General features: G+C 33.3%; 1 protein-coding gene across 6 annotated transcripts in view; it reads left to right on the top strand.

Moving 5' to 3' along the window:
- The window catches only part of FER (FER tyrosine kinase), a 461875-nt gene that overhangs the window by 189541 nt on the left and 248671 nt on the right, over nucleotides 1–23663 (top strand). For 4 of the 6 annotated variants that reach the window (XM_032156698.2, XM_058440644.1, XM_058440645.1 and 1 more), the window contains 3 exons: nucleotides 9817–9909; nucleotides 18460–18663; nucleotides 23238–23360. In XM_032156698.2, coding sequence (XP_032012589.1) covers nucleotides 9817–9909; nucleotides 18460–18663; nucleotides 23238–23360 — 420 coding nt within the window. Of the gene's footprint in view, nucleotides 1–9816; nucleotides 9910–18459; nucleotides 18664–23237; nucleotides 23361–23663 lie in introns of those variants that run through there. The other 2 variants (XR_009214069.1, XR_009214070.1) reach the window with 2 other exon arrangements.

The raw sequence follows: 23663 nt of genomic DNA, 5'->3' as shown, positions 1-23663 counted from the left end.
AATAATTTTGCTAAACCTTTGATACAGTTATTTGGTGATTACCCATTCTTAATTTTTAGATGAATAATTGTAGTTTGGATGATGACTCTTAATCAGATATCTTCATGGTTCTAAGTCTGATGTTTGGAGTTATACAATGGCTGCTTTAGGCCAGTGGTTTATTATGTTGTTTATTTCATATTGATTCTCCTATGCTTACTGCCTGTTGACGTAATAGTTAATGAACTTCTGAAAATACCCAGTGTACAACAATTCTCATGGGTACTTTATTAACTCGAGCAGACTAGAGCCTATTACATAGAAATAGAGACCTGGTCCTAAGATTTCTAACTTACATTCATATTGATAAAAATTAAGCCCTGGAGGTGTTATTTATAAGATTTGGTAATTGGTAATGTCGGGATTAAAAAATACATTTTTATTTCTAGGTATGTATTAGGCCTTTCTTGAACTTGTTTTATTAAGAAGTTAAATATTCTCTGTATTAACACTTTTAGCTAATTATAAGTACAACAAACTAGTTTTGAAATTAAAATAATTACAAAAATCAACCTTTTTGAAAAATGCAAAGGAAAATATCTTTTAACTCCCAAGATAGTATTCTCCTGTTGTTTTTGAGAATTTCCTACTATTTAAATAGGGATAACTACGGATTCTTAAAATCAGTCTGAGTTAAAAAGATTACATATAATTGGAATGACTTGTGTTAAATTTGAGTGCTTTAATTTCATTTTTTTCTTATGTGTTGTTTGAGGTTTCTTAGCACAAAACAATAGTTCAAGTAAATATATTCCCTTTTATTTACTACTTAAATGATGTCTAATAGCTCCTGTCTTGCTTAACTTCATCATTAATATATAGCATTTATTTTAATATTTTAATAATTTGAGTTAAGAAACCAATAAATCCCCCTGCCTTCTTGTAGCTTAGATTATATTGTGAGTGTGTGCTTGGGCCTCCAGATATCTAGCTTGTATAACAGAGGTATTAGTACCATTCATTGAAATGGGAAACTGATGAAAGGCCAGCTTTGGGAATTATGAGTTCAGTAATATGTTGGCTTTTATCTGCCTTTTGTGATATCTAAATAGAAGTCATACGGATGTTTCAACATTCAAGTTTGGAGCTCAGTGAAAAAAGTTTAAGTTGCAGATTTAAATTTGTGAGTAGACTTGGTTCAGGTGGTAATTGAAGTTGAGACATGAAAGAGATTACCTAGGGAGAAAGTACAGAGTGAGAAAAGAAGAAACCTCGAACCAGTAGAGCCTAGAATCACATTACCATTTAATGACCTGATAGAGCAGGGTGAGCCTGCTGAGGAAACTGAGAATGTGTAGTCTGAGAGGTTGGAGGGTAGTGTGGTAGGGGAATAAATGTTTCATGTAGGCATACCTGGTCAATAGAGTGGAATTGTGTTGAGATGTCAAGTAAGAGAAGTGGAAAATGTGTCTGTTAGATTGGTGAAATGGAGTCTGTTGGTTTCCTAAGACCATCTGCTTTGGTGTAGTTATGGGGTGACAGCCAAATAAGAGCAGATTGAGGAATGAGTGGGAGTAGAGAAAATGGAGACAGTGAGCGTGTATAACTCTTTTAGGAATTTTTTTTTATAAAGAGCAAGCAGTAGCTGGAACAGAATATGTGGTGAAGGGAGAGGTTCATCCTTCCCTTTCTTCTACTCTTTCCTTCTTTTATTTCCTACTCTCTTCCCGCCTTTTTTTTCCTATCACATACACACACACACACACACACACAAACACACACACACACACACACACACAAAGTAAAAACTGATGGGCTGATGGGAAAGAACCATTTGAGAAGGGATGGTTGACAGTACCTCAGAGATCCATTAGGTTCTTGTAAGGTGTAAGGTTCTTGGGAGGTCAGGAAGCAATGAGATCCGACGTTAAGTAGAGTGATAATCCTTAGATGACAGTTATCTGCCCCATGTTTCAAAGAAAGGAAGGAGATTATAATAGGTAGAGAAGTTTATAGCTTTGAAAAAGCAAAATGAAGAGGTTCCTACCTTTGTTAATTCTAAAGAAGCTAGAAGGTATGGAAAAAGGTTGTTTTAGATATAGAAAAGTAAGAAAAGTTTGAAATGGTTGACAATGACAGTGGAAAATAAGAAATGAGTTGACTAGATATTTAGGGCCCATTTGAAGTTAGTAATCATGTGATACTCGGTAACAGTGTTTAGTTACTTGGATGTGAACTCAGAGAGAGCAGATAGTTGGATCCATCCAGGGTTGAATTTTGCCACAAGGGAGCACCTAAGAGACAGGGTAGCAAGGGAATTTAGAATATTGGCAAGAGTATCACTGAAAATGATGTAGCATGGCATCTAAGTTAGATAAAGAGAGAAGAGAAGAGAAGATGATTGATTGGGAGAAAGTGGGAGACTACAAGACTTAAGAGTTCCAGTGAGATTGAAAAATGGTTACAGCAGAACTGGTTGAAAGCAACCTGATGGGATAGGAGATTGTGGCCAGAAAGAGGGGAGCTTGAATTTAGAGCTATTCCATGTGATGATAGTGTCCAAGACAAAGCCGTGACTGATGTAGAGTGGACAAAAATGTTTCCCCTCCCACCCCTACAGATTGAAAGCTTTGTGACAACACCTTCTGAGGTGTATCTTGCAGAATATTTTCTCTCCCAAAAGATGCAAGTAGTAATTCATTATTAAGGCTCTGAGACATATTGCATTAATGAATCTGTTTAAATTTGTTTAACTGTGCATTTCTAAAATCTGTGGGACTACAGAACCTTTTGTACTATAACATCTGTTAATGGCCATTTAAACTAGGGTTTTTCCATACTTTTGAGCAGTTGTTTTATTTGTTATGTACTGAAACTGTTAAATTAATGGGAATAAGCGAGAATAATTATCACAACATATGTGTTTAGTTTATAAAGAATGTTTAATCTACATTAATATCTATCAATGTCAAAAGATTTCTTTTCCTATTAAAATTAAATGTGTCTAAAACCTAAAAATATAAGTTAGTGTATTGTTTTGTTAGTGATCATTGTGACATTTGAAGTTGCTTATTGAAAAGCTTTAATTAGTGATTGATATTCCAGGAAAGCCTACTATATTAGTTCTATACAATAGTTACCCAGGTTGGCTTAGTTAAAACAAAAAAGAGTTTACCCAGTCACGTAGCTGGATATACACAGAAGTTCAAACCATGTCGTCAAGAATTTGTTTTCATTTCGCAGCTCTACCTTCTGTTGTATTGACTTCATTCTCAGAAAGGATGTACTGATGTCCCATAGTGTGACAGTTTCTCTCAGAGAGGCTGAGGATGGGACAAGCACTTAGAATCTGACTGACTTCTTTCTAAAATGCATCTCCTGGTTGGATTCTATTAGCTGATAATAGAAGTACAATATTATAACCATCATATTTCTTTATTTAAAAATTTTAATTTCTCTATGTTTTTATTAAATCTTAGGATTTTCGTTTAGGTCCTTAAGTTTCTGATTCCATTTTAATAAATAAAATCTTGACTGAGGACTCGAAACTCCAAATGTTCCCAGTTACTGGTTCCAGTAACAAAAGGAGATCTGATAAGAGTATTACTGATGCATGTGCGGTACAAGAATACTAAACATTAAAACCATTCAGGAACTTTTTAGATAAAGTTGGAAACTTAAAACATTTAAAAAATGAAATATGTACTTAGTAGTCTTTGTTGTGTCCTTATGAGGTCCTCTGCAACAAATATAAAACCCATAAAACTTATCCTCTCTATCCTCTGAAACTCATCAATAAAGGAAAACAAAACAAAACAAAACAAAATCCCACAAAATAACGCATCAAACTTTTGAGACATTTGGCCTTTAACTTGTTAAATTATTTTCTGAGGAATGTAGCCTTTAACTGTGTAGTAATTGACTGTCATAGAAAATGGTAGTCAAAATCAAATCTATAGCTTTTGACAAATTGGTGGTCTTTTTGATGGACTTTTTAGTGAATAACCATAAAAGGTGTTTTTGTGTTTTCCTGCTTTATAAATAAAGTAAAATGATGACTAGTATTAAATAAATTACTGGCCTTAATGAAAAGCATATGAAATTTATATCCAGGTTGGATATGGAAAGTCACAAGAGACCATCATTTCTTCCTAACAACCAAAATAAGCTACAAAATAATAGTTTTTAGAAACCTCATCAGACAGCTAAGGACAGAAGTAAACCTAAATGAACCTACATCCAGAAAGTGACAGGCCTTTTATAGGAAAAAATAGACCCATGATTACTTTCATCCTTGGTGGAACTGTATGAGCAGATGAATCCTCAAAAGTTTTTAAGAGATTTGTAGCATTAGGTGTAGGCTGATGTGAAAGATTAGAATCTAGAGGAGCCTAACCCACAGAGCAAAGCACTATCTACCCACAAACTCTTACTCAAGTGTTTTCACTGGGTGAAGCAGTAGATCAGAGAAGGAGACTTGAGAGAGATACTTCAAATGAAATCCTCAATACATCAGAATGGTGGTGTGTGGGGTGTGTTTCTGGTGAGGGGTGTGGGGGTGGGGAGGAGTTGAGGCAGAAAAACTGAGTACTCTAGGCTTTCATTTACAAAAGAATATAAGAGCCCCTTCCCAAACTGATTCTCTGTAGGGAATTCTGGGTCTTCACAGTCTAGGGCAATGGCCCTCCAAAGACTAGGCTGGGGAATGGGTATTAGAGCTGAAAGTTGTCTTCTTAGGTACATAAAGTAGTGGATGAGAGCAAAGAGACTTCTCTCTCCTACCCAAGAGGCTATAAGGCTGGGAGAGATCTCCTGTATTTCCTAAAGCTGGTGGATCAGCTTTGAAGCCGAGGGAGGATGCTAGAATCTCATCATGGCTCAGCTTTATTTCTAGATGAGGAAAACTGATCTCTCTCAAAGTATTTGAAGCCTATGGCAATTGATTTAAACTAAAACTGTAGCAAAGGCTAGACCCAACTTATTAACTACAGCTCCAACTCTCCAGCAGCCTGACAAAAAAAGGAGTGGAAAATAGTCTTGAATTCAGACTCTACTGTTCTTTTAAACAAACTGTCTGGCCTACAATCAAAGATTATATGACACACCAAAAAGTGAGAAATTTGACCTATAGGCAAGAAAGTAGACAGACTCAGAGATGGTCTAGGTCTTGGAATTATGAGATATTCGTTAATATAGCTGTTACAAAAATGCTTAGGGATGTAATACTTTCACTCTCATTATAAGGTATTCCTTGTCTCACAATTAGTGTAAGTCAAGTAGAAAAATTTACTGTTGTATCGTTATGTCCCTAAATTGTATTAAAAGCAGAATCTTAGTTAAGATACCTTGATAATTTAATTTATAATAGTTACGATTTTTCATACAAGCAAATTACACAGTTGTTTACTGAGCAAAGTCTATCAGCTCTTAAGTTGTTATATCAATGAGACGTTCATCAGGAAGCTGGTTGGTGTGCATCTTGTAGTACTGGATAATTTACAAAAAACGTATTTTGGTGAAGGGATGGATGAATAGGCAGAGCACAGAGGATCTTAAGACAGTGTGGGCTACATGTTGTTAAACATTTGTCCAAACCCATAGAATGTACAGCAATAAGAGCAAACCCTAATGAAAACTATGGACTCTTGCGTGATAATGATGTGTCAGTGAAGGTTCTCAGCTGTAACACAGGCAACACGCTGGAGGGAGATGTTGATAATTGTGGAGGCAGAGGACATGAGAAAATCCGTTCCTTCCTCCTGCTTATGCTATGAACCTAAGACCGTTCTAAAAAGTAGTCTTTAAAAAAATATATGTTTAGCCATTTTGGTCACACATTTGGGAAAAGCACCATGGAACGTGAACTGGCTATTGAATAGGGCGGGAGCTAATTATAGCCTTCTTCTTGGGTCTTATTTCCCTAGAGACATCTTATTTAAGAGATACAGCATAAAGAAAGCAAAAAGAATGATTTATGACATTTTACAACCTGGATCTCACCGAACTCTATTCTGTTTTACTCTAGGTTTCCTTAGCATTGTTGTTTTAAAACAAGATGTTAATAATCATTCAGATGTTTGTTTTGTGCATTTGGTTTCTAATTTCATTATTTCAGAAAATGAATATGCTTGATTTAGCAAGGGGGTTTTCTTTCTTTTAATAAATATTCTTAATATGCAAGCATCAAAGAGAAAAGACAGCATGACAAACTAAGTTACTAGAGAGTGAATACTTCTAAAATGATTTGCCTTTAGTCAGAAACCCTATTGCTAAAACAAATCATTTAGTAACTGTTTTAATACTGAAATTCTGTATCCTGATAGGAATAGAAGCTATCTTTCATTGTGCCCAGCAAATCAGCATTTTCAAAACCTTAGGTTACTTACTTATAAATGCATTTTTTTTAAATGAAGGACATACTGATATTTACAGTATTTCATTTACATTATGAGATATAACGTAGAATTTTTTCAGAAGGTAGTCTTCTCTGGGGTTATAATTTCCCTGTATTTATTTCTCACAAAATCCCTCTGAATTTTATGGACGCTTTGCATAAGAAGCCCCTAAGATATTTGGCACTCAGCCTGGAGTTTGAGCATGAATGTTATATTTTTCTTGATTCTTATTGCCTCCTGATTTTAATAAGTAGCTGGCTGTTCCTACAGAGCCAAATAATCACTTTCATTGTTCTGTCCAAGAATGTTATTAGATTGGGTTTATTTACATAAGTCTGTGAGAAATAATATTCAGTTTTTGTTTTAAAGACCCGTTATGAACAACAACAATAAAAGTCTTCCTTTCACGATAGTTCAGCCTTCTCATTCGTTCATATTCTACGGGTACCTCAGGCGAACTGTGACTAAGTGCTCTAAGGAAAGTACTGATTGCCAGCCTGGCACCATGAAACTCTTCTCTGGGGTTTTCATTAATGATCAGCGCAACGCAAATGATGGGGAGTTGGACAAAAGTCACAGAATTTTTGAGATGAAAATTTTATCTAGCCTAGTGCCTTTCTTTTTTCTGATGTGGAAACTGAGAGCCAGAGTAGTTGAGTAATTTGCTCAGACTTACTCTTTATCCCTTCTGACTTCAAGAACCTTATTCCTTTACCTTAGTGCCTCCTTTCAGAACCTCACTTTGAGAACTATTACATGCTTTTTGGTTGTCACTTTCTACAGCAGCCAGATAGGCAGTCATTGGTTAGAGCTTTTGATCTTTGTGAGAGCCACTCCAATCAGCAGAACCTTAATTCTTGCGCTTTATATCTTTGTGCTTTAGTGCGCAGGGGATGGGGGCACTAAATGGAATATTGCAGTGAAAGAGCCTTTTTCACTGCAATTTTCTAATGAAGGATAATTTCAAAACTTGATAGGTATGATTTTACTTTAAGTAATTTAGGTATTTTTTTAATAGAGTTTTTTTGTTTGTTTGTTTTTATTTTTTGTTTGTTTTGAGACAGGGTCTTGCTCTGTTGCCCAGGCTGGAGTACAGTGGTACAGTCTGGCCTCACTGTAACCTCAACGTCTCGGGCTCAAGCCATCCTCTCACCTCAGCCTCCTGAGCAGCTGGGACTAGAGGCACACGCTACCATGTCTGGCTAATTTTTAAAAACTATTTGTAGAGATGGGGTCTCACTGTGTTGCTGAGGCTGGTCTCAAACTCCTGGGTTCGAGCAACACTCCCCACTTGGCCACCCAAAGTGCTGGAATTACAGGCATGAACCACCAAGCCTGGCATAGAGTTCTTTTTAATTGATAATAGATAAACTTGTAATTATTATGAACCAGTCTGTTAGTTTTATGTGTATGTGTATATACGCGCACACACACACAAACACACACACTGTCTCATTTAATTTTAAAATAATGAAAAACTATTCTTAAATGAGATGTGAAAGTGATACTGTACCTAGAACTTTTCTTTCAAGCCAAGGTAATAGCTGTACTTACAGCACTTTTTCTGAGCATCGCATCAGAATATTATTTTATAATATCAGGTATTATTTAATAACATTGCTTCTCCCTTCGTCCCTTCATTAGTCCCCTACTACCTCCATTGTGAGGGGCCATCCTTTTGCCAGAACTAATCCCTACACCTCCTTTATCTGGAAAATGTATCTTGCCGTTACTTGAGGTGAGTAAAATGAGTGTATCATCACCAGCCCTGGCAGGCCTAAAAGCAAACTTAGGCATTGTATTCATGGCAATTGAAGGGAAGTTTTTTAATTTTAATTTTTAAAAGTAGCTATTTGATTCTTTGATGTAAAAATCAACCTGTCAATGAATTCAGCACAGTCTGATGTGTTATTAGGTAGACTGTAATTTAAAGCTGATACTAGATGTTACATAGACAGGAAGTACATGGCAAATGAGTTTCGTGTTTTATTTGTAGAAATCTGGGCACCAAATGATCCGGCACTGGTTGGAATGTTTTATTAACCCTATTTGCATTTTGATTGCTGCTATATGAAACTTAAGGTCTCATTATTACTATTTTTGATAATATATTTTTAGGCCAACCTATCTGTAAAAGAACCTTCATATGAAAAGATGTTTTTACCAATTGTATCCCGTCTAACACACAATATGTTATGCTTTGTAATTTAAGAGAGCAATTTTTAAAGTTGTCTTTATCCCCTAACTGGACATCTTCATTAGATAATTCTAATCCATTGGGTAATTTTAGTATTACCCACTTAGAAAATGTTTTGTTTTGATATTACCAAAGGGTTTTGGGAGAAAGCATGTGGCCAAGAATGTCTACATTTACTGTTACAGAGATATACCCTAGGTATTAGAGACAAAAGAAACAAAAGATGTTATTTGTGACCTACTTACTTGTTTTCCATAAGTAAAATTGGGCATCACTAATGCTGGAAGACATACAGAATTAGTGTGCTTGACAAAAGGATCTCTTGTTCTTTTGTCTGCTGCTGATTAGCAGTTGAAACGTAGTCGTCATTGGAAAATTGACCAATGCTTCCATTACACGTTTATACTATTGCATACACATGCTTTGCTCTTGGTGTCCTTCTTATGTCCTAGTTTTGATTTTTTTTCTTTTTTCCCTCTTTTTTTCTGCCCTCTTACCTACCCCATTCACTTATGTTTGTAAAATGGATCTAAAGATTTGAAATTTCAGGAAAAGTTTTCTTCATTATAGTATATGATATTCAGAGATATGCATTGTGTGGCAAATAGCAATCTGGATTTGGTAGGATTGGTGGTAGCTAGGTCTGCCATTACCTTCTTATTTTACTTCATCCTCCTCCCACCCACCTTTCTCCTCCTTATCATCAGGATCATCATGATGGTCATCATCATCATGTGAATCTTTGGGAAACTTCCTAGGTACTGAAGTGAAATTCACCTTTAAAAAATGTGTTCCATATACTTTTCTTCCTGTTTTTTTTGTGTTTATTTTTTCTTATTTGAATTCCCTCACAACTATAGTCCTATCCTAAATAGTCTGTGTTAAATAGGTTCCTTATAGCTTGTGTTCTTTTTTGTATGTGTTAATTAATACTTGGTTTTCTGTGAATTTCCTTTGCATTTCTTGTTTTCATCTGTATGAATTCTATATGAATCGCTGTATGAATTTCTATTTCTTTCTTATTGTTTCCCCCAAATCAAAACATTTGTTGAGGGGTCAGTAAAGTAAAATGCTATAGAGTTTATGTGTATTTGGTTATTTGTTATCTTGAATGTCAGGAAGTTTATATTTTATTTAGTTGGAAGACATGATGGATAAGCTGTGGATTAAGTACCTAAATACATAAATGTCTATACATATTGGATAGTTTACTGTTGCTGAAGGCTTGTTTCTTAATCCCTCCAGGAAAGAAAGGAGAGGCTATCCAAATTTGAATCTATTCGTCATTCAATTGCTGGAATAATTAGGTCTCCAAAATCCGCACTGGGCTCTTCAGCAGTAAGTAGGATTAACTCTCTGTGCTACTGAAAATGGTCATTGTCTAGCTTCTTTCTGATGCACTAATGAATATATATATATATGTGTGTGTGTGTGTGTGTGTGTGTGTATATGTATATACATATATAAATTTGCACTTACAAATGGAAAGATAAGTGCCTAATTTAACTTTTTGTGTGCATATGAATCTGTCTATATATGTGTATAGTAAAATCCCATGTAACATTGACATAGGGAAGACAGAAATAAACTTGAATTATAGGCTTCCTTTATAATATACAAATAATTATGAGAAACATTTTATGTACTTTGAGGTCTTACTGGAAGAATAGTATAAACAATTCTTTTCTAGTGAAACATAACCTTTTTACAGTAGGGATTACTATATATGTTTTTAAAATGTATTTGTTTATATGTATATTTATGTTTTAAAGAACATTTTGATTATAAAATTGAAGTCTGTTTGATAGATTAATCATTGAAATGTGGGTTTGGCATATCATAGTAGTGCTAGAGTATTAGTTATCTTTAGTAATAGCAGTTTGGCCATCTCATACACATGAACAAACACACAGAAGCATTTCTCTAAAGCATTAGTTCTTCTGTTTATTTGGAGAAGGAGTTTTTTTTTCCCCCTCAAATACACAGGCACTCCAGTGTATATACTCCTAACAAGTACGTCTAATTCTGGTCCTGATGGATTTACCTACACTGGATATTTCACATAAATAAAATCATTCAATATGTGACCTTCTGCATGTAGTTTCTTTGATTTATAATTCTTCCAAGGTTCATCCATGTCATACAATGTGACAGTACTTCATTCCTTTTTATGACTGAATAATACTCCATTGTATATATTTACCACATATTGTCTATCTATTCATCAGCTGATGGACATTTGGTTATTTCAGCTTGTTGGCTATTATAAATAATGCTGCTATGAACGTTCGTTTTCAAGTGTTTTTATGTATATATATTTTCAGTTCTCTTGGGTGTGTACCCAGGAGTAGAATTTCTGGGTTATATGGTAATAATTCTCTATTTAAGCTTTTGAGGAAGTGCCAAACTGTTTTTCAGAGTAATTGTACCATTTTACATTCCCATTAGCAATATATGAATATTTTGATTTATCCACATTCTTGCCAACAATTGTTATTTTAAATATTTTCATGTTATAGGCATTCTAGTGGGCGTGAAGTAGTATCTTACTGTAGTTTTAATTTCCATTTTCCTAATGACTAATGATGTTGAGCATTTTTTAATATTCTTATTGGCAGCTTATATGTGTTCTTTGGAGATGTGTTTATTAATATTCTTTGCACATTTTAAAATTGTTTATTTATTGTTGAGTTATAAGAGTATATATTCTGAAAATAAGCTCCTCATACATATAATCTACAAATGTTTTTTCTCACCCTTTGGATTTTTTTTCACTTTCTTGATAATGTCCTTTAACACACCTAAGTTTTTTATTTTGATGAAGGGCAGTTTATTTTTTCCTTGACTGTGTGTGCTTTTGGTGTCAAAAAAAATTGTCTAATCCAAGGTTATGCTGATAATTCATCTTTGTTTGTTTTCTTCTTAGAGTTTTATTCTTCCACTTATATCTTTGTTTATTATTGGTTAATTTTTGTATATGGAGTGAGGTACAGGTTCAAATTTTTATTTATTTATTTATTTAATTTATTTATTTTTGAGATGAGGTTTCAGTCTATTACCCAGGCTGGTGCTGAGTTCCTGAGCTCAAGTGATCCTCCCTCCTCAGCCCCCCTAAGAGTTCAAATTCATTCTTTTGCATATGGAAGCATATTTAACTTAAAATCTTTAAAATGCAACAACTATGAATCACTGTTTATGCAAATAAACATACAAAAATTAGAACGTTAAAGCATAATTTTAGATAAAATAAAGCAAATACATTATATATAGGAAAATGAAATTAGAATTAATCACAATGGCATTTTTACTGGATTTGATATAACAATTTACCTCTGTTTTTAACAGTATCTTTAAAATGTAGAGCTCCCTTTAAAGACGGTCTAATGGAACACTTAGATCAACAGTCTTGATAGAAGAAAGAACTTAAGGCTTTAGCCGATAGCAGAATTTGTTTTCATCTGAATATTGTATTTGATGTCATCAGATGTTTAATATTTATTGTTATGATCAGAATAATATTTTAATATGTTATATCAGCCACAAGCATGTGCTTTCCTTTCCAGTGTACCAAAGGGGTTAAAATCCCTGTTATTAGTATCTCAGATTACTGAGGCTACAGTCACATCTAGCATCTTCCCGTCTTAAGGAGGTTATAATTTTGCATGGAGAACTATTTTTCAGAGACTGCTTCTGAAGCCAAGGCCTAGAGATGTTAGACAGTATTAATTACATATTTTAAAAGCCTACTGGCAATCATGAGGGTCCATTCCAATTGAAAGTCTTTCAAACCATATTATATTTAATGAGATCTGTTCCAGTCATGTCAAGAATATTGCCCTTTTTCTAGGGCCATCTATCTACTGCAGAATTTCTGTAATGAATGGCTGAGCAAATCGCTTGTTCCATCTTACCGCCACTCATGAGTACTAGTTGTATCACTGATATATGAAGTGAATAATGCCCATCTGATAGTAGCAGTCTTTGAAAAATATTCTTTAAGACAAAAATAAAGCACATTTTGGTCCAAATGGTTTGTTCTTTATATAGATATCAGAAGAATTATTAAATTATTCAACAGCAGTCTCCTTAAAATTCATATTTTCTGCACTCTGTTGACATGGATGCTATTTCAATTTTAGAATTACTTTGTACTAGAATTTAGAAAATCAAAATATTGGAAAATAAAAATGTGCTTCCTTTATATAGAGTAATATTGTAAGTAAGATTTGCTTGCTTGCCTGCTTTTTAGAAACATCATTCAGTTATGTTAAGTTGTACATCAGGTGTAAGACAGTATTATAATGCTTGGCTTCCTCCACTGGCATAGGGGAATGTAGCTATTTTCGTGCATGACGTGAACTGCTTGTATTTTTTAGTGTTCTCCTTTGAGTCTAGAAAAGCAAACTTGTACTTTCTTTAATCAAGGCATGTTGTTAAGTTCAGGTTAAATAGTATACATTTAAAATATACCAGTTGTCTTCTGTGATTCTTAAGGTCTTAAGTTGAGTTTTTCCCCCATTTATTAATATGTAAGAGTGATAAACAAGGGAAAATAAAGATTTTTTGCATTATATCACTCTCATACACTGAATTCTGTCATGTTTAGGAAAATTAAGTTTTGAATCACTTGCAGTATTACATGTAATTTTTCTAAAAGGACTTACTGAGATTGATATTCTATAATTTGTACTGTAATGGAACAAATCTATTGTTTATGTATTTGCTCAGATGCTTAAAACAGATGACAGAGATCATGTCAGACTGATACTAAGTTTACACAGGCAATCCCAACTTGATGATAAATGTTTACATTTACTGAAATATGGTTGCATATTGACATACTGCAATGATCTGGTAGTAGTTTTAGTTGCAATGTGTGATAAGATTTTAGCATTGAATATAGTTAATTGATGAAAATGTGTTCTTATTGATATTGTGGCACATTTTATATGTAAAGTATATGGGTTTAAGGAAAGAATATTTGATACTGAATAAATGAAACTATAGCAAAAATGTGTTAAAATGATGAGAGAGGGTGAGTGAGAGTCACAGGCACAATTGTAAAAGTAACTGGGTAAAAATAATAAAGAGAGAAAAGCATGTTATTACCAATAAATGATGAGTAAGGGAACAAAAGAAGCCAGCAAAAAAGAAGTCGGAGGAAACCCGAAGGTACTGAAGGAAGCAGAACTGTTAGAAAGAAAGGAAGGTAAAATAAAATATATATTTTGCTAAAGATAGTGTCCCTTATCAGAGACCCAAGAAGGGGTACAAAAAGACAGGCCAGGAAATGGGAAGCTGCAGAGGTAACCTGATACTTGAGTTTGGCTTAGTTGTCCATTTTTAATATAAGTTTTAGAAATAATTGTGTACTAATGCTCATCTCTGATTAACATGTAATTCTTTATAGTTACTATCCTAGAGAACAGTTTTGTTGTTAGCTAAAAACCAAACAAATTCAAATTCTCAAATATTGTAGTACAAAAAATTGTTAAGAAATTTATGAATAAAAATTTTACAGCTAGTTTCATTATAGAATGTAAATATTAGGTAAGGTATCTTTTTTTGGTTAATGATACCAGTACATGAAAAAGCTGCCAATTCAGCTTTACTGCTAAAAAATTAGAATTTGTACAATTAAAGATAGTCATTTAGTGCCAAAGACTGAACCACTGTTTTAACTAATTTACATCCTGTTTGTCTAGCCTGAACATAAATGATCCTGAGGTACAAATATTCAGAATATCTTATTTTTCATTATTTTAAAATTAATTCAATAGATTCAAATGGTAACTATTTAGAAATTTTTAAAAAACTGGAAGGGAGAACATTATTTTTTGTTTTCATTTTATAATTAAACATTTAGTGTATCTGTACAAATAAAAAAATTATGTTCAACTATCAAACTAGAAATGGCATAAGATACACTTTCCTACCTATGATTACATTTCCCTTTCACTGCAAATAATTTTTACTACCACCAGGCACATTCAGTAGACTAGTGTTTCCCATCTTTTGTAAACAGTTGATTTGTCATCCCCTCCCAAAATTCCTAAGTAATACATAGCTTTAAAATAAAAGGGGTCCTATGGAATTAAAAAATAAATAAATTTATAGGGCCAGGCATAGTGGCTCACACCTGTAATCTCAGCACTTTGGGAGGCTGAGGCAGGTGGATCATGAGGTCAGGACTTTGAGACCACCCTGGCCAACCTGGTGAAACCCCGTCTCCACTAGAAGTACAAAAAATTAACCAGGCGGGGTGGTGCGCGCCTGTAATCCCAGTTATTTGGGAGGCTGAGGCAGGAGAATCACTTGGACCCAGGAGGCGGAGGTTGCAGTGAGCGGAGACGATGCCATTGCACTGCAGCCTGGGTGACAGAGCAAGACTCCATCTCAAAAAATAAAAATAAAAATAAATTTATAGAGATAGGGCCTCACTATGTTGCCCAGGCTGGTCTTGAACTCCTGACTTAAGCAGTCCTCCCACCTTGGCCTCCCAAAGTGCTGTTACAGGATAGAGCCACTGTGCCTGGCCAAATCTTAATCTAGTGCCTTAGACCGCTTGGCCATGCTACCAGCTGAGTCTTATGGAATTTTTGAGAAATGTTTAAAATCTTGTGAATTACTCATTGTCACCCTAGTGTATTACTAAACTAGATTTGGAATAACTTATTAATTAGACTGTTAAATTAATGTTAATAAGTAAATTTACATGAGAATAGAAAAGATAATTAAATGTCATTTTTATGTTAAAAATTCAGAATTTGAAAAAGTTTGTGTTGAAGTTTTATTTAGGTTGTTCAAGCTTAGTAAGGGTTTTACTTGTATATTTTCGATGCTGTTTTATTCTTGTTTTGCTTTTTTCAAAATGGTTTATTGGGTAGTTAATTTTAATAGAATCTAGACCAGATATTTTTAAAAAACATTTTTGTTTTTGCCTCCCAAAAAAGAAGCTCATCTTGCTACTCAAATGCTTGAGTAAAGGTATACAAATCTTCATTACATACTTGAGAATTAGCCTGTACTAGGGTAAGGGGAAAAATATAATCCTTTTTCTTTCCTCAGGAAAAAAATTATTTTCAAGTGCTGCCTCCTTATTGCCTTTTCATATAAAATAATCTCTTTAATTTCACTAATTCCAGTATATTTTTGCTGGACTATTCTTTAGGAACAAGATCTAGGGAAAATAACTAATTAAACAGCTAGCCCAATCAATCAGGAAAACTTATTAAATATAACTTATTAACTGTACTGTATTAACTGTAACTTTTAAAAAGGAGGCTTTGCTCCTACCCCCATATCTTTGGCAAAAATCTCAGATAATTTACCAACAAAGAAAAACCCTGTCTGTTGAGGCTGAGAAAGATGGGATATTTCAGGTAAAAAGCTTCCTTTCATTTGTGATGTCATTATGATGGGCTCTTGGGATGTTGCATTTTTTTTGCTGATGCATCCTACATATATTACTGTCAAGTTTGTACAATTGTATTGGGATTTCATTGAAATCATATTGATAAAAGTATTCCTTCCAGTGCTTCCAGAGAAGTCTTTGAAAGACCTGATATACCCAGGCAGGGGATATGTGTGACTTTTCCCTGTGTATGTGTGTACACATGTGTATATACACACATACACTCACAGTAAGTTCAGCTTATATTTCATAACAGTGTTGTATAGGGGATGGGGAATAACAGATCTTTGAGCTTCCCTTCCTACCCCCAAAGAAACTAAGAAGCCTATACAATTGAAGTGTGATCTTTACGAGACAGCAATAAAAGTTCCTTACTATTTAGTTTTTTAAAAACAAAACAAAACTCAGATACTTTCCCCAGATGACTTTTTCCCCGATACATATTCTTCATCATATGTTTAAATGAATTTCTTGGAATGCTGGCTGAGCTTTTGTACTTAATATACCTACCTTTCCACCTTAATTAGTTCATCAAACTCTACATTCTCTCAGTTGGAAATAAATGCAAATTTGGAAGGATAGGTTGGCTAGGACAAGAAATCAACAGGTAGCATCCTTGTTTGGGATGCTTTCCTGTTATGTAGACCTTTTAGAGAGACAGTGATAAAAATAAGTCCTTTGCAAAGATGTTACATTGAATTTCTTGTATTCATTAATAACTTTTGAATAAATAAGCACTTTTGCTATTGGTGAGACAGAAATATTTCCATTATAGTAAAAATTTTAGAATTTACTCTAATTAGATGCACTATGATAAAATTTTAAAATAAAATTTTTGATTATAAAAATAGAAAACAGTTGATTATTTCTACTTCTTTAATAATTGTACATTATTAGTATCAGTATATACAAAAAGTTAATTTTGTGTAGATTATGTGTTTGTTTTTAAAAGCAATATTCTTTTACCTCATATATTCGTGGGTGGGTCTTTAGATAAAATTGCTCTTTAAAACAATTTTTGGGAATACATTAAAACATTTTTTGAAATAAAATATTTATCCTATATGTTAAATATGATATAATATTATTTGTCATAGTTTGCATGAAAATTAAAAGACTTACTTTACCAAAACTTCCATGTATAGTCACAACCGGAATGTATTTTAAAAGTTTAAAATGTTACTTAATACAAGTGGAAGAAGTAAGAATCAGAATGTAGACTCTTCCTTGAGGTCTATTTGGGACTTCTCAAGTTTTTTATTGTTGTTTTGTTTTGTTCTTTTTAACCAACAGAATGAGTTTGGATAATCTGAAATAGAACTTTGAGCAGTAAGTTTTGGATCTCTTCAGTGGTACAAAACAATGAAGGCTATGTTAAAAACCAGTTTTTACTTACTACAAAATTACCATACTTTGGCCCTACCTAGAATTTATATCAGCCTATAAAACTTCATATATGAATATTTGCCTTTCATTTATTATTAATTGTGATTTTTCCAATTTATAAATTACTTTCTCATGAGGCATTGTGCATATTGTATTTTGAGAACCTTAAAAGTTAGTTCAGATTACTATACCTTATCCCCAAAGTACTCTCTCTATCTGGAGCAGTTTAGTTCCTGTGTGCCATAAAAACAACAACAACAACATCAACAAGATTTTTACTTGTAATCAGAAAATGTGTGATTTAATCTACTGTCAGCACATTTCAAGGAAATACAGTTATCTCTTCAATTATCTCTGACATGGTGTTAGCATTTGGCCTCTTAAAATAATAGAGAATTTGCTTTCTCTACCATGCTCATGGTTTATAACCACTCCTTATCTTTGCCATGTGTTTGTAATTGCATGTTGGTGGTTTTCAGTGATGCTATTTCTCCTAGGGCTTTATCTACCATTGCTTTGTAGAAGCAGGGCCAGCCATGTGGCAGAGGTAATTGTTAAGGAAGTCAGGTGAGTGAAGAGAAGGACAGAAAGGCACAGCAGCAAGGCAGCATCAAATAAAACCTGAGATAGTGCTCCTGGAACGTATAACACTGCTCAGAACCTCTGTGATCAAGAGTTAATTACATAAAAAAGAAATAACTCAGCTTTTCATTTATATAAAAATTAAGTTGTTTTGTGATACATTTCTGTTAATTCCCTCTTTTTCTTCATAATTTCTCTGGTTGATAATTTTAGTATATAGATTTATTTTAGGACATGGTGAATAAGATTATCAATGCTAACTCTAAATGCTAATATTGTGTCTACCTTTGTGTGATAGATAAAACAAAGTGTTGAAGCATATGTATTTGTGGTAAACTTCAGCACCAGTACTTCAAAAGATATTTTAGGTTTATTGTATAACTGTTTATTGGTCAATTAAAGGGAGGAACATTTGTAAGAAGCCTTTATAGTTGCTATGAATTTTATTAGAAAATAATCAGTATTTTCTCTAATTTAGTTTTTTTTTTTTTTAATATTTGTTTAAGCTTTCTGATATGATCTCCATCAGTGAGAAGCCTTTGGCAGAACAGGACTGGTACCATGGTGCAATTCCCAGAATAGAAGCTCAAGAACTGTTAAAAAAACAAGGAGACTTTTTGGTGCGAGAGAGTCATGGGAAACCTGGTGAATATGTCCTTTCTGTATATTCTGATGGACAGAGGAGACATTTTATCATACAATATGTTGATGTACGTTTCCAGTTTAGTTCGTATGTGTATTTTGATGTAGTTCATTGTGGTACAATCATATTAAAATAATGAATGGTTTGTGATAAATGCCTGCAACACTTGAAATTTAGCACTTAATTTTTTTCTGAATTTCTTAAATACAGTGCTTCAGAATTTACTAACATTTAAATATGTTTAAGGAAACATGTATTTAGTAATATTTTAAATTAAAAATAATGTTTACAAAATCAAAGTATATAGCTATTTAAAATGTTGTTAAATTTGAACATTAAAGATATTTTGAATTAAAACTAAAAACAATGTGATTATGATAAATATTTTTCTAGAGAAACTTAAGTTTATGAAACTTATACTTTTGAAATTGGAGCTTGGAATTGTTTTCAGAATGGTGCCATGAAAGATTTTTAAGAAATATTTTATTGAATAGTGATAATAAAATTTCTTAATGAATAGGATGATGGTTGAATTGGTTTTTATAGATAAGCTGTTGTTTATTGGCATTAATAATGAATAGAAGTTAATGAAGAATTAAAAATAATCTATTTACATTGATTATTCTAATGCTAATTTATTTTTTGAAATTTATTTAAGTATTGCTAAACTACTTTCTATGTTTGTTACATCTCTTTATTGAGCCTTAAACAGATGAAGAGTAATTTCAAAATTTAACTTTACCCACTAAGGAATTTTAATGTTTTTGGCATATGAAGGAATTGATGCCTCTATTTGTTTTCCATTCCTGTCATTTCAAATGGCCTGCATTTTCAAGATTGCTATCCACAGGATTTCATTTTATGTCTAGAGACTAGGCTGATACTAATTGCCTTACAAAAATTGAACCATGATCATTAGATGAACCTGAGGGCCTAGATAACTTAGTAACAGGTGTATGTACACACACATGCACGTGCGCACATACATCTCTTAATAAGTTTATATATATATAAAGCGTGTCTTTTTGAGCTGACATTCACGTACCATACAATTAATTATTTTAAAGTGTAGGATTCCGTGGCATTTAGTACATTTACATCTCATAGTTACAGCTAAATGAAAGTACATACCATTCAAATAGGTTAAAAGGAATATATTCATTAAAGTATTTCCACTATCATAATGTTCACACTATTTGTTAATTTTTCGTAGTATTCGGACCTCAATTTGATAATCATATTTTCCCACATTCATACATCTGACCTACTGTTTTGGAAACTATGTTGTTTCTAATAATGTGTCATTTTTTATTTCCTTGGCAAACTCTTTTGTAATTTGTATATGCCTTTAAGTTATGAATTTAGATAACCTACCCTATTACAATTTGCGACCATATTGCCAATATTTATTAGATGGTATGAGAATTGTAGAAGGAAAGATTGTAGGTAAAGTATAAACTCGTTAACCACAGCTTATATGAATGTTTCATTTTATTTTCTAAACTCTAAAGGTAACTATTTTTGAAATATGTATTATGTAAGACTGAAATATTTATCTTATCACTTCTAGTTTAAATTGTAACTATAAGTATTTAAATTAGCATTCTTAGAAACAAAAAGGAAAGGGTCAGTGTGCAAATTATTGCTTGTTTTTAATGTTACCATTTTGTTTTGAGTGGCTAAAATGAACAATATAATATATGCTAAAAATAAGAGGCTACGAGTTCACATTTGATAGTTTTATCTGGTTTCCTTCTGTCACTGAAATTTTTCGAATATCTCTGTTAAAGATGAGAACATTTATTTTTCACTAAATGCCTCAGGTTTTCTGCTGCCTAATTTTATTCTAGTGAGTTTTTGCTGTATAATGTTGAGCTCCTCAAGGAGTTGCAAACAGTTTAAGATGATATAGACAGTTTTAATTCTTTTCCATTTTGTGCAGGTGAATCTTCCATGAGCTAAAATTATCCTATTTATTTCCTCATATACCTGTTGACTAGAAGGGCTCAATAAATGGGGAAATTCATTAACAGATATTTAATGAGTGCCTACTGTATTCTAATGAAGGAGTTTATATTATACAAGCTCTAAATAAATGAGTCAACAAGTGTTCCAAGTAATACAAGATTTTAGAGGAGTTAAAAGTATTAAATAGTAGATCAATAAAAAGAGCACTGAATTTGGAGGTAGAACACTTGGCTTTCAGTCCTAGCTCTGTCTTTACTTGTTCTGTGGTTTAGGAAATACAGGGGGTTAATATCTTAAAGAGTTTTCGCGAGAATCAGGTCAGTGAATACATACTTTGCAGGATGTGAAATTAAATAAACCAATAAGGCAGCATAGAAATGAATACTGGAAAGCTCATGTACCCCTGCATTCACGCATTCAAGACATTGAATACAACATTTAATACAAAGTATAAATAGACATTTCTCCAAAAAGTTGTACAAATGGCCAATAGGTATTATGAAAAAATGCTCAGTATCACTGATCATCAGAGAAATACAAATCAAAACCACAATAAAACATCATTTGATCCCAGTAGAATGGCTATTATTAAAAACACAAAAAATAATAAATGCAGGCAAGGATGTGGAGAAAAGGGAACTCTTTTTTTTTTTTTTGAGAGGGAGTCTCACTCTGTCACCCAGGTTTGAGTGCAGTGGCGCGATCTCAGCTCACTGCAAGCTCCGCCTCCCGGGTTCACGCCATTCTCCTGCCTCAGCCTCTCCTAGTAGCTGGGACTACAGGCGCCCGCCGCCACGCCCGGCTAATTTTTTGTATTTTTAGTAGAGACGGGGTTTCACCGTGGTCTCGATCTCCTGACCTCGTGATCTGCCCGCTTCGGCCTCCCAAAGTGCTGAGATTACAAGCGTGAGCCACCACGCCCGGCCCGGGAACTCTTATATACTGTTGATGGGAATGTAAATTAGTAAATTCATTATAGAAATCAGTGTGGAGATTTCTCAAAAAGCTATAATAGAACTGCCATATGATCCAGCAATCCCTCTAGTGGGTATTTATCCAAAGGAAAATAAATCAGTATACCAAAGGGATACCTGTACTCCCATGCTTATTGCAGTACTATTCACAGTAGCAAAGAGAAGGAATCAATCTGTGTCCATTAACATTTATTATTTGTCTGGTGATTTGATAATTGAATGTGTGCCAGTACATGTACCATATACTGGGTAAAGTGGTTTGCATGTTAATAGTTATTCAACTCTTTTACTCTGTGAGGAGGTACAAATATTATCTCTGTTTCACTAAGGAATAAGCTGAGACACTGAGAGATCTTGCTCAGTGTTTTGCACACCTAGAAACATATATTATTAGAAATAGATTAGTACCTTCAGTGTGAAATATTCTTAAGCATCGGTGCTAATATATCATAGGAGGTCTGCCTACTATGTACAAAAGTTCTTTAGGCAATGAATTAACAACCCCTTTGAACTGACTCAAACACTAACTGCCCTTGAGTTAATTTATTCTCCATAGTTAAGTGTTAAAGTAAACTAATGCGAGTTTGTTCATTACTCGATGAAACAGAAATATTCATTTAAAAAGTTTTATATAAATTAAATTTTGATACATTCAATCTTTTTTATTTTATAGTATGGAAAAAGAGCTTTGAGTTTTTAAACTTTCAGCTGGGAAAGTAATCTTCCGGTAATGCAAGTAATGTCAGAATTTAGTCAGTTTTGAAAGTTCTTATTTCTTCACAGCATTTTCTTAAAATGGGGGTACTCCCATATCTGTATTTGTATATATCTCCTGGGTATGAGAACTATCAGTTGGAAGCTTTTGTTACATTGCATTGCAATGCTTCTTGCATTGAAAAATATGGCCAATGGGGTATTATTGATTTGCCAGGTTTATTGCTATCAATTTATCCATATGACAACCTACTCATAGGCCAGTTTGAAGTATGAAAACAAGAGAAAAGCGGTCTTGGAGGAGTTTGGGGAAAATTGCGCCTTGCCTGGTGATATGCAATTAAAAAATCTTAGGATTTGAGCATGTTGATATCTGCCGTTTTGTCACTGGTGTATTTTATTTCTTTATCCGAGATGTGTGAATGAGTGTTTTTGGTAATTAATAATAAATGAATACTCCACTACAGAAAGCAAACTAATACTGTATCAACAGATAGAAAATAAATGGTGAGATGTATTAAAATATTTACCATCAGATTGGATATCTTTCCTTATATTTTTGACATTTTTGATATTGAAAGTTTTATCAAATGGAATACATATGTAGACATATGTAAACATGTATCTTGTCCAGTAACTCAGGTGTATCTCATGCTTTGTTTCCTTTGGTTAGCATTTTAGCAAAATGCATTTCGGGTCTGTTTGTTAGATTTTTTATTTTTCAAAAATTTGAATTAGATTTAAACATTGTGAAAATTAATTTTTCTGTCACAAGGTAGAATTTTAAAACATGTCAGAGTTTTATTTATCTATTTATATTTTTATCATCTTAACCATTTTTAAGGGTATAGTCCAGTAGTGTTAAGTATATTCACATTGTTATGCAATTACAGTTTTTTTAAGAATGGAATCTAATTTATCAATGAATGTAGATTTTCTAAAGCAATGTCTTCACATTTATTCTACCTTATTGTTCTCTCTCCAGAACATGTATCGATTCGAGGGCACTGGGTTTTCAAACATTCCTCAACTTATAGATCATCACTATACAACAAAACAGGTCATCACTAAGAAATCAGGTGTAGTTCTGCTGAATCCTGTTCCTAAGGTAGGCGCTTATATACTTTTTTGTATGTTTGTTTTAAAAGAATTTTTGGTGAGTTAACATTTCCAACAGTAAATAAAATTCTTAGGTTATATGCTAGTAGTTCAGAAAAAAAGAAAGTTTTGTTTTTGTTTTTCTAGCTTTTATTACTAATACAATTGAAACATGAAATTTCCTTGATTTTATTAAGATGAGCTGCTTTCTTATTCAGTATTTGCTAGTATACAAATGACTTGGTTTTTTTTCCCCTTTCCTAGTTTTTCTTCAGACTTGAGGCTTTTCTTCACTTTATAAGGTTCATATTTT

This window comes from Hylobates moloch, unplaced genomic scaffold (assembly GCF_009828535.3).
Source record: "Hylobates moloch isolate HMO894 unplaced genomic scaffold, HMol_V3 SCAFFOLD_6, whole genome shotgun sequence".
In the NCBI taxonomy this organism is placed as follows: Eukaryota; Metazoa; Chordata; class Mammalia; order Primates; family Hylobatidae; genus Hylobates; species Hylobates moloch.
This window is presented reverse-complemented; position numbering and strand designations above follow the sequence as displayed.